The sequence below is a fragment of the Gobio gobio genome (assembly GCF_949357685.1).
Source record: "Gobio gobio genome assembly, chromosome: 14".
Taxonomy (NCBI): Eukaryota; Metazoa; Chordata; class Actinopteri; order Cypriniformes; family Gobionidae; genus Gobio; species Gobio gobio.
The window spans coordinates 42,130,311-42,142,633 of record NC_137107.1 but is presented as its reverse complement, the minus strand read 5'-3'; the positions used below and the strand labels follow the sequence as shown (position 1 = coordinate 42,142,633).

The following is a 12,323-nucleotide window of genomic DNA, read 5'->3' as shown; positions in this document are numbered from 1 at the left end:
TGTATCATTTTTGTAATCAATCGTTTTAGCCTGGTCGCTATCCACTGCCATTATAGGAAGGAGCGTGTGCAGGACTATTTTGTTTAATTTCTGCTTTTGAGGTCTGAAAAAGATAGAAGGACACAGGGCATTAGAACAACAGCTGGGTGAGTAAAAGATGGCTTTATTTTCATTTCAGGGTGAACTATACCTTTAAGTAGGCTAATCACTTCGCCCGGTCCTTGGCACTTATGTGAGACGACAGGTGAGAAAGACTCGCTTTCGCTTTCACACAGACCATAATGTGCCAGCACGACGTCTGTAAGCTCATGAAAACAATGCATTAAAGCTTTAAATAAAGAGGTCAATTAGATAATATAATTTATATTTACCATTAAAATAATTTTTTGCTATTTATTTTCCAGTGAAATTACTAATTATGCAGGATCGCAAAAAATGCAGCATTTTGTTGTTTATGTGTTGTATTCAGCGATCGCGGAATCGCGAAAAACTGGAGGGACTGATTAAGAGTGAATAAGAATTAAATATACTGTATATACAAGAAAAATTATACAATTTATAAAAGCATAAAGTGATAAAACTTTATTTATTTTTACTGAGGGCAGAACAAGCTGGAAACTTGTCACATTGCATGTAGCTTTTATAGACAACTTTAACATTTTTAGATTTTAATTAGGACATTGGGTAATAATCTTGCTAACTCTTTACACATCAGTTTTAAGATGTTTTACAATATTTTCGAGGACATTTTTGAAAACGAGTCCGTCATGAGTGTAATAAAGCAAATATATGTGCATACTTTCAAAGCAGTTGCTATAGTTATTGTCTACGTGTGTGTGTGTGTGTGCGTGTGTGTGATGGAGCAGTCCGGATGGCAGTTATACAGAGGAACAGAGTTCTGAGGTCCAGAGTAAAGTCCAACCAGAAACAGCGGAGTCTGGAGATGAATTTGATGACCCAGACGAAGAAATGCTACCGACCATCGGCACATGCAAAGCCCTCTACCCGTTCGAAGGTATTTCATGTATAAAGGCATAAACAAAAATGTATAGCAAAAATATGGGCTTCACTTCAAACCTAGTGAGCTGCCTCGCTGTCTGTCTGCTTTATTTGATGACAAATACAGTAAAAAGGTAATACTGTCAAATATTTTTAATAAAAGATTAGAGATATATATATTTATTTTCCCATCACTTTTCTCTGTAGGTCATAATGAAGGCACCCTCGCAGTAACAGAGGGTGAGCTCTTGTACGTAATAGAGGAAGACAAAGGTGACGGATGGACACGTGTTAGAAGAAACGAGGAAGAGGAGGGCTATGTCCCCACATCCTACGTCGAAGTCTTTCTGGACTCCAACGCCAAAGGTGCCATAACCTACATATGACCGAGAGCTTTATGTCCTGTGACCTCATGAGTCACATTTTTGTGTATATGAACACTTAAGGAGACATCTAGGGTGTGTGTTTGATCCTGAAGAATGACTGTTTTTGTTAATGCGGACAGACTTTTTTCTGAAACTGAATGACTAAATGATTGTACTGTATAGAGCTGCACGATTCATTGTTAAAAGATCGCAATCTTGATTTAAACACCCACGCAATCTCATTCCTAAATGACAACGAGTCGTCTGAGTCTCTTAAACCTTTGACAAGGAGAGCAGTTGTCATGCATAAGTATGAAACGGCTTCACAATCAGTCTTTTCAATCACACAGTATCGTCAAAATAGAGCAAATCACCTTTTGAGAGTAACTTGACACTTCAGCAATTGTATCAATTACATCATTACACCCGTAGGTGTCTTTTTTAACAAATGTATTGTCGTTGAATCATTCATTCAAGAGATTCGTTCAAAAAACGCTTATTCATCCTTGTCTGGCTATCACCAGACCAATGTTCAATTTAAGATTGAACATTGGTCTGGGGCGTCTGCTCTGTATTTTCTTCTGCACAAGAGGCGTGATAAACGAGCATCAATTAAATGACTCTGTACGCAATTGGATAGTCCTTCAACCAATCAGACCACAAGAGGCGAGATCAACGGACAACGATCCATCGCTTCTCTATCCATCATCGTGTCAAACCCTCAAATAGCGCACCAGGTGGATAAGCCAGTCTGTGATTGGTTCCCGCAAAAGTGTAACAGAAGCAATAGAAATTAATGTAAAGGGTTCCAGACTGAGTTGCAGGGCGAAATCAAATCGCCGGCAGATCAGACTGGGTTTACCCAGTCTAGATTCATCCAGTAATGAAACAAGTGAAGTATTATGAGTGAGTCATTGAATCATTTATTCAAGAGATTCATTCAAAAATGCTGATTCATCCAGGAATTAAACAAATGAAGTCTTATGAGTGAGTCGTTGAATCATTCACTCAAGAGACTCATTCAAAAAGCTGATTCATCCAGTAATGAAACAAGTGAAGTATTTATGAATGAGTCATTGAATTATTCACTCAAGAGACTCATTCAAAAACGCTGATTCATCCTGTAATGAAACAAGTGAAGTATTTATGAGTGAGTCATTAAATCATTCATTCAAGCGATTTGTTCAAAAATGCTGATTCATCCAGTAATGAAACAAGTGAAGTGTTATGAGTGAGTCATTGAATCATTCATTCAAGAGATTCATTCAAAAACGCTGATTCATCCAGTAATGAAACAAGTGAAGTGTTATGAGTGAGTCATTGAATCATTCATTCAAGAGATTAATTCAAAAACGCTGATTCATCCAGTAATGAAACAAGTGAAGTATTTATGAGTGAGTCATTGAATCATTCATTCAAGAGATTTGTTCAAAAATGCTGATTCATCCAGTAATGAAACAAGTGAAGTGTTATGAGTGAGTCATTGAATCATTCATTCAAGAGACTCATTCAAAAACGCTGATTCATCCAGTAATGAAACAAGTGAAGTGTTATGAGTGAGTCATTGAATCATTCATTCAAGCCAATTTTTAAAAATAATTAATTCAGATTGCCATTCTAAATAGACTGCAGCAATTATTATTAATTAGTAAAAAACATGTTATTTTGTTTAGTTGTCTGTTCAGAATCGTGGGAGAATCGTGATCTCTGTTTGAAACAAATAAATCGTGATTGTCAATTTATCCAGAATCGTGCAGCTCTATTACTGTATGTGTCTTAGCACATGATGGTTTTAGATATTAGTCCACCATAGTTTAATATGGCGGTAGTATCTTGTGGTTTTGAATAGCAGTGCATGTTAGATCACTCCAATACAATCCAACACACATACACAACACAACACACGTTTTTGTACTGTTTTCATATATAAAGTAATTGTAAATTGACTTAAGGACCAGCCTAGATCATGGAGGAAAATGTCAACCTAGGGGCCGTTCACACAGGACACGTTTTCCCATTCCACTGCTCTACTTTTTTAATGTAATGTAAACGCACTAGATTGATGTCTCACGTCTTTTGCAGCGTCTTGCGCATGACACTGCATTCTAAAAACATGGCACTCAGGTTCAAATAAGTTCAACTTTTAAAGAACGAGTCTCTAGAGTCTCCGCTCCATTGACCTGCAAAACACGTTCTGTGTGAACCGGCCCTGGTGTTTTCCCGCCAAAAAAGATCATCACACATTGACATCAGCTCAAGCACTAGTAATAATAAACAGTTTACAAGTAGCATAAATAAGTAGAATTTCTTTAGTAAACCATCATCATGCCTTTGAGTATATTTGTGAAAAGCACATCATTTGCTAATACGTGTTAGATAGCGACTGCCATTATGGAGCTTTAGCTGTATTATTTGTTCACATTGTGCTCAATCCTAATACATTCACTCAGAAATTACTTAATACTGTAACACTGAACTAAACGTGTAATCTTTAAGTAGTAAGACTTCAATAATCTTTAAGATTAAAAAAATATGATATAGATATACATAACAAGAAGAAATAACCCTGGAAAAAACCTAATTATACATAGAAGTTTACAGAAAAACACAATGCAACCATTTAAAGGGATAGTTCACCCCAAAATGAAAACGTTATCATGATTTCCTCACCGTTATGTTGTTGCAAACCTGTATGAGTTTCTTTCTTCTGTTGAAATCCATCAACTGTTTGTGTCCAACAGAAGAAAGAAACTCATACAGGTTTGGAACAAAATGAGGGTGATTTAATGATGACAGAAGTTTCATTTTTGAGTGAACTATCCCTTTAAATTAGTAAAATCACGACATTCATTCAAGTATCACAATCACATTGCTTGAGTCACGACGACACAATCATGTTTGGTGCTCCTGATCTTTATTCCTGACTGAGCGCTGTGAAATGTGACGTATGAAGCGTTTCTGAATGTTTCCTCACAGAGCTGTTTTCCTGGAGAAGGGTTTATCTTTCTGAGGGTGAGACGGAGTGCTAGTTGAGTGCATTAACTCTGTGTATGTGAATGAAGAGATCTTGAATCAAGCTGATTTCTCTTCCTTTTTAAGATTGCATTTGAATACCATAGAGACAGAGCCTATTTAGGCCACGCCCACACCGGACAATCCAACGCTCTCCATTGACTTTGTGTTGCGTGACACGGCCTCCTTGTCATTTCGGACTTATAACAAAAAACAGAACAATATTTAAAAGCTGCTATGTGACAGGGTGTACAGCAAACAAGCTAAAAAACACAGAAATAGGTGTTTAATAGCTGTCGACCCCAAAAAACGAGCGTTTAAGGAGACAAAAGTGGATAGAGGCGATAAGACGTGAAGCATTAGCAGGAGGAATGGGTCAATTTTGGGATCCTGACACTCAGTATGCCTATGTGTGCAGTAAACATGTTGTCACTGTTAAGTCAAATATCCAAATGTCAGTGTTAAATATTATATTTCCTGTCGCCGATTGCGTTCCCCTCTAGTGGGCGTAGTTTTCAGTGTAGTAACAAGTCACGCTCTGTCTCAATTGCCTGTATCCACTTTTTTGTCCTCAAACGCTCGTTTTTTGGGTCAACAGCTTATACAAACTGGGTTTTTGGTTCTGGATTGTTTAGCTTGTTTGCTGTACACCCTGCCACATAGCAGCTTTAAGACATTGTTCTGTTTTTTGTTATAAGTCAAAAATGACAAGGAGGCCGCTTCACGCTATGCAAAGTCAATGGAGACGGTTTGATCCCAGTGGGCGTGGTCTTCAGATTATGACGTGTGTCGCTCCGTCTCTTTAGACAGTTTGAGTTTAATACTGCACGAGTGTGATTTCCTCAAAATGAAGTGTTGAAGTCTGACCTTTATTTCAGTTTAAACAAGCATGAACCTACTTACTGTATGTTACCTTTAATTTATAAGTGTCTGCAAACTGATGTGCGTGCACACATTCACACACACACACAGAAAAAACATCCAGTTCGCAAACCGACATAGAGAAAACTTACATGCTGATGTAATTATTGATATAAACATACTGATCATCATCTGAGCTCTGTTTCTGCAAACCTGCCGGTTTGAGTGAGTGTTCTCTGTATAAACACATGTTTGAGTGTTTCAGACCGCATTTGTTCTTGAATTCAACCAAGAAAATTGTTTTACTCTTGCCAACCATTCATGCATATTATAAATCATGTTACACAATCCTACATGTTTATATTGTCATTTTCCAGTCCATTTTGTAATTTTACAGCTCATATAAGCATATACATAAAATGTCATGTGTGTGTGTGTGTGTGTTTTGGTGCATTCAAACTGGCTTTTCACTCTTGTAATAGTGGTGATTTTTAACCTTGGATTATCTTGTTCCGTGTTTCACGCTGTTAGTTTATCCTGGGTTAATCTCTGTGTAATCACTGTGTTTTAAAATTACAAGCATAAAACGATACTCGGTTACTTAACGTAACCTCGGTTCTCTCTAGAAGAGGGAACGAGTATTGCGTAAGTTCCTTACGCTACGGGAAAGTATTCTTTCTTCGAGATTTCTGAAAAACCCAAAATTATCCTTAATTTTGTAACATTGTCAACGCAGTGCGGCAGCCTGGCAGACCATAGCAGGCTATTCCAGCGTGCTATTGGCTGCTCTGCTGGCAACTGCAGCAGCCTATCGGTGAGCCCGCGTGACGTGGCGACCAATGAGGGCGCTTCGCGCCCACCTGGCTTCATTTGCCTACAGGTGGGGCGTGGCCACGTGTATATAAGCGGGGCTCACGGGCTGCATATTCGGTTTTCGTAGTTCTGAAGCGTAAAAGCCCGCGGGGCGCACGGCAAGGAACGCAATACTCGTTCCCTCTTCTAGAGAGAACCGAGGTTACGTTAAGTAACCGAGTATCGTTCTCTTACGAGAGGTTCTCTCGTATTGCGTAAGTTCCTTACGCTACGGGAACATATTGTCAACGCCGTGCGCGCCTCGCATACAGCATATGTATCCCAGGGAACCGGGGAAAAAACACTGCTCGGGCAGGGTGGCCGGTAAAGGAAACGGGCCACCACATATACGGACACTTCATTTGAACTGACGGGTGGTTACAACAGGTGGTTACAACACCCTGTCCCATGAATGAGGGAACGGCACCTGCCGGTCTCCTTCAAATTCACCACACCTTGTCTCATGAATGAGGGAACGGCAACGCCAGTCACCTTCAAATTCACAATATCTTGTTATATGAGTGAGGTAACGGCACCGCCGGTCACCTTCAAACTCACAACAGCTCGTCTCGTAAATGAGGGAACGGCACCGCCGGTCTCCTTCAAATTCACATGAGCCTAGTACCGAACTTACTACCAGTATGTGAGCTATGTCTGCGCAGAATCACTGGGCAGAACCAACAGCCCTATTGAACTGATAACACTTTCGCCTGTAAGGCAGGAACTTCCAGATTGTAAAATCTCACGAACGTAGACGGGGAGGCCCAGCCTGCCTCCATACAGATATCGTGGATGGAAATCCCTCTGGCCCAAGCCCACGAAGAGGCCATGCCTCTGGTGGAGTGTGCTCTGACACCTAGCGGGCACTGCAGGTGTTTGGAAGCGTATGCAGTTGCAATCGCGTCCACTATCCACCTGGACAGGGTCTGTTTCGAGGAGGCGAGACCTTTAGCGCGCCCTCCAAACGAAACAAATAGCTGCTCAGAACGCCTGAAGGCGGCGGAGCGTGTGACATAAACCCTCAATGCCCTGACAGGGCAGAGGATATTGCCACCGTCCCCCTCGTCGGATGCTGGCAGAGCCGAGAGGGAGATAATCTGCGCCCTGAAGGGAGTGCCGATCGCTTTGGGGACATAACCCTGCCTCGGTCTGAGAATGACCTTAGAGTCATTAGGACCGAACTCCATACACGTCGGGCTCACTGAGAGCGCGTGTAGATCCCCCACGCGTTTCACTGAAACCAGAGCTATCAGGAACGCGGTTTTTAGCGAAAGGAACCTTGGTTCCACAGTCTCGAGCGGTTCAAAGGGATGAGCCTTCAGGGCCTCTAGGACCAAGGCCAGATCCCATATAGGAACCAAAGGGGGCCGCGGGGGATTCATCCGTCTGGCTCCTCTGAGGAAACGGATGATGAGCTCGTTCCTTCCTAGCGTGCTACCTAGCGTCGTCTGAGCGAACGCTGCTATAGCCGCCACATACACTTTGAGCGTGGAAGGGGACCTGCCCAGTTCCAAAAGCTCTTGGAGGAAGGAGAGCACCCGCTGGACCCCACATTGCTGTGGGTCCAATCCCTTGGAAACACACCACTCAGTGAACACCGACCACTTAGAACTATATAACCGCCTCGTCGAGGGGGCTCTAGAGTGTGAAATCGTGTTCATAACCCCTTCGGGCAGGTCAACGGGTATCCGTTGGTCACCCATACATGCAGAGACCATCGCTCTGGATGGGGATGCCAAACTGACCCTCCTGCTTGAGAGAGGAGGTCTGCTCTCAGCGGAACTGGCCAGGGGGGTGAGTGCGACAGCTTCACCAGCTCTGGGTACCAAATCTGGTTCTCCCAGCGCGGCGCTATAAGGAGCACCGGGCGGCGCGTCTCCCTGATTTTCGCTATGACCTGGGGCAATAGGGAAATCGGCGGGAAAGCATACAGCGGGAGGCTGGGCCAAGGTTGGGACAGCGCATCCTCGCTTTTGGACAGAAACGTCGGGCAGCGGGCGTTCTCTTTTGTTGCAAAGAGGTCGAGCTCCGCTCTGCCGAATAGGCGCCATACCAGCTGGACTGTCTGGGGGTGCAGGGACCATTCTCCTGAGAGAATGAGGCCCCTGGACAGCTTGTCCGGGCCCACATTGAGGTGGCCCGGTATGTGCGCAGCTCTCAGCGAGCGCAGCGAGCTGTCTGCCCACACGAGCAGGCGTTCTGTCAGATTTACCAGACACCTGGACCTGACACCGCCCTGCCGGTTCACGTAGGACACCACTGTGGTATTGTCCGACCGGACCAACACGTGGTGTCCTCGTATAAGCGGGAGAAACTGCTTGAGCGCGTTCTCTACCGCTATCATCTCCAAACAGTTTATGTGTAGGAGTTTTTCCTCGCTCGACCAGAGGCCCGAGGCTGATCTGCCCTCGAAAACGGCGCCCCAACCCGTGGTGGAGGCGTCCGTCGAGATGACCTTGCGGTGTGAGATGGCTCCCATCGTCACTCCCCTCTGGTACCAGTCGGCTACTAACCAGGGCTCTAGGCTGAAACACAGCTCTGAGTCACTCTGATCCTGAAGCCTCCGGACGCCCAGGCTCTGTGAGGCACTCGGGCGTTTAACCAGCATTGCAGCGGGCGCATGCGCATTAAGCCCAGCTGGAGCACAGCTGCAGCTGAGGCCATACGTTCCAGCATCCTCTGAAAGAGCTTGAGAGGTGCGATTTTGCCCGGCCGGAAGTACTCAGCCATGCGCTGAACTTGGCGCGCGCATTGGGGTGACAGGCGGGCTGACATTGCCACAGTGTCCAGATTCAAACCCAGAAATGAGGTTGATTGCGTGGGCACTAATGAGCTCTTGGTCCAATTGACCGTGAGCCCCAGGCTGTCCAGATGGCTGAGCAGCATTGCCCTGTGGGCGAGGAGCTCGGCCTCTGACTGCACCAGGATGAGCCAATCGTCCAGATAGTTCAACACTCGCATCCCTCTTTTTCTCAGAGGAGCGAGGGCCGCGTCCATGCACTTCGTAAATGTACGGGGTGCTAGTGACAGGCCGAACGGAAGGACGGTGTATTGATAAGCCTGGCCGTCGAAGGCGAATCGTAAGAATGGCCTGTGACGTGGCGTTATCTTGATTTGAAAACATGCATCTTTCAAATCTAGGGAGATTAGCCAGTCTCTCGGGCGAGTATGCGCGAGGATCTGCTTGGTCGTGAGCATCTTGAACGATCTTCTCATAAGAGCTTTGTTCAGACGCCTCAGATCCAGAATCGGTCTGAGCGACCCATCCCTTTTTGGCACGAGAAAATACTGGCTGTAAAAGCCTGACTCGCTCATAGAATGGGGAACCGGTTCTATAGCCCCTTTGCACAGCAGCGTGGCTATTTCTGCTCGAAGTAGATGTGCTACTTCCTCGCTCACTCTCGTCTCTGTACGCGCACAGAAGCGCGGAGGGTGGCGAGCGAACTGCAGAGTGTAGCCGTGCTTCACTGTTTTCAGCACCCATTCTGATACACCTGGAATGGCTTCCCACGCTCTCGCGTGTGCCACACGGGATAGAACGGCCTCCGGGCTCAAAACGCCGCGCTTCGCGGGTTTGACGGCCTGTATAGGAGGGGCGGGCGCAGTGCGCGCGCTCTCTGTGCTGTGGGCCAGCCGATCGCTCTCGATGGCTGGCCGCCTTACACACTGTATCTCTGCCGCTTCGAGCGGGGAGTGGCTTGTGTGTGGCCCTACACTCGTCGTTCCGGCCACCTTGGGCGGAGAACAAATGGTGTGTGGCGCGGCGCATGGCGCCGGGGGCAGAATGTTCGCGAAAATGTGTGAGCGCGTTTGAGCGGGCACAACTCTTACGCGTGGAACATGACCGGTTAAGAGTGGCTGTGTGACAGCGCGTGTGGTGATTAGGCGTGGGCGCAAATAAGCGGACACGTGACCTAACTCTAGCACTCGAGCGGCCGGTGGCCGCTTTATGTGAGTGAGAGACACGGGATTTGTGGTGCTTGGGTGCAGGGGTGAACACAAAAGTGGGCACGTTTACTGCATTTGAAAACACATACGGCGTGAGCCGTGCAACCAGAAATAAAAGCAACTTCGTGATTTCTCTGGTTCGTCGTAAGACGGCGGTTGTAGACAGGCGAGAGGGCAGTTTTGCCGGCTCGTTGGCTGCGTGAGAGCCATCTGCAGCAGCCACAGGAGTGGGGGCTGACAGGAAGAAGAGTTTTTACGGTGGTCCGGCCACGGCGGGACTTAACCGTCACTTCCCCCTTCTGCTAGGAGGACTTTGGAGGGGCTTCAGTTGGAAACAGGCGAGAGGGCGAGTCCGCCGGCTCGTAGGCTGTGTGGAAAACATCTGCAGTAGCCACAGGAGTGGGGACTGACAGGAAAACAGAGTTTTAACGGTGGTCCGGCCGCAGCGGGACTTAACCGTCTATTCTCTCCTTATGTATAGACGCCCAAAAATACTCGAGCGCCACGTGGTGCAAGTTAGCTTTCTGTATGCAAGAAAAGCTGGCCGCGAGCCCGGGGAAGCGGACAGTAAACATTTTTATCTGCCGCGAGAGCTGGGCTCGAACTCGGGTCTCCGGCGTTTCAGCCGCTGATTTTGCCGCTGTGCTACCGGGAGGGACACAATAGCGTTCAGTTAGCGCGAGCATACGGCAGTACGTCCTCGTGCTTATTGGCAGTCGTGCGCGCATAAAAGACAGGCTCGTTACTGCAATAGTAATATTTCCAGCCGCCTGAACTGGAGAGGGGGCTGAGAAATGCTAGAGAAAGGCGGTTCGTCCGGCCACAGCGGGACGAAAACACCCTCTGTTAATTTTCCGGTGAGTGCGGCGCGCACACGCGCGCTGAACATGCTCGTGACCGTGCGCACTCTCATTCCTTGCGAACGGCGCAATCTGCGCGGTCCAACAGGGGGGAGTGCGGGTTCGTTGGAGAGCATATGTCAGCGTCATGTCTCATGACGGCGTTTGTTCGCTGGCGTGCGTGTCTTAACAGGCTCGTGTACAGCAATATGAACAATTCCAGTCGCCTGAACTCATGAGGGGACTGAGAAATGTGCGCGAGGGTGGAACAGCTCTCTTGTAACGTAAAGAGAGCTGCAGGACCGTCCGTTTCTGCCATCCCTTGTATGTAAGCGGCGCATTAGCGCGGCATGAACAGAGGGGGGAGGAGGCTCGCTCCGAGACCGTTCATTTCTACCATCCCTTGCAAGCGGCGCGGTGGCGCGGCTTGAACAGAGGGGGAGGAGGCTCGCTCCGAGACCGTTCATTTCTACCATCCCTCGCAAGCGGCGCGGTGGCGCGGCTTGAACAGAGGGGGAGGAGGCTCGCTCCGAGACCGTTCATTTCAACCATCCCTTATAAGCGGCGCGGTGGCGCGGCTTGAACAGAGGGGGGGAACAGCGGAGTGATGTCATCATAAAACTGCTCGAGTCGAGCCCGCAGGGTCGACATAGAGAGTTCCTCGCACTCGGGGCAATCGCCCGCGAGGAGTGCGGCGGCGGCGTGGTCACGGCCCAGACAGAGAGCGCAGACACATGGCGGTCTCTGGTGCTGAGCTGCACGTGGCACGAGCCGCAGGTGGAACGAGGCGTTTTGATAAAAACGCTCGTGCTCTTTTATGAAACGTGTGACGCAACGGCGAGAACACGTGCAATGAAAGGATATAATGCTGCCGGATAGCAGAGCAGGCACGGATGGCTGAAGGTGGCGCGATGCTGCCGGCTTCTTCAGGCGCTGTCCTCTGCTTGCTCGTCTGCATGTTCAACGGCGGCGGGTTCCAGATCCAGCGATGCGAAGGGCTTCGCTGAAGAAAAGAAAATCGAATATGCAGCCCGTGAGCCCCGCTTATATACACGTGGCCACGCCCCACCTGTAGGCAAATGAAGCCAGGTGGGCGCGAAGCGCCCTCATTGGTCGCCACGTCACGCGGGCTCACCGATAGGCTGCTGCAGTTGCCAGCAGAGCAGCCAATAGCACGCTGGAATAGCCTGCTATGGTCTGCCAGGCTGCCGCACTGCGTTGACAATGTTACAAAATTAAGGATAATTTTGGGTTTTTCAGAAATCTCGAAGAAAGAATACTTTCCCGTAGCGTAAGGAACTTACGCAATATGAGAGAACCTCTCGTAAGAGAACTGTTGTTATTGTTAACTAGAACTAAAACTATTAAAGTGCCCCAATTACGCTATTTTAAAACATCATACAATAGATTTACATGCATCAGTTTCTCATAATATACATTGCACATC

At 47.1% G+C, this 12,323-nt stretch overlaps 1 protein-coding gene across 9 annotated transcripts in view; it reads left to right on the top strand.

The window, feature by feature from the left end:
* Positions 1–12,323, top strand: part of fnbp1b (formin binding protein 1b) — a gene marked incomplete at its 3' end in the record, with an annotated part of 125,199 nt that overhangs the window by 108,437 nt on the left and 4,439 nt on the right. For 4 of the 9 annotated variants that reach the window (XM_079835997.1, XM_079835996.1, XM_079835994.1 and 1 more), the window contains 3 exons: positions 864–1,015; positions 1,207–1,365; positions 4,341–4,376. In XM_079835997.1, coding sequence (XP_079692123.1) covers positions 864–1,015; positions 1,207–1,365; positions 4,341–4,376 — 347 coding nt within the window. Of the gene's footprint in view, positions 1–863; positions 1,016–1,206; positions 1,386–4,340; positions 4,377–12,323 lie in introns of those variants that run through there. The other 5 variants (XR_013817977.1, XM_079835998.1, XM_079835995.1 and 2 more) reach the window with 3 other exon arrangements.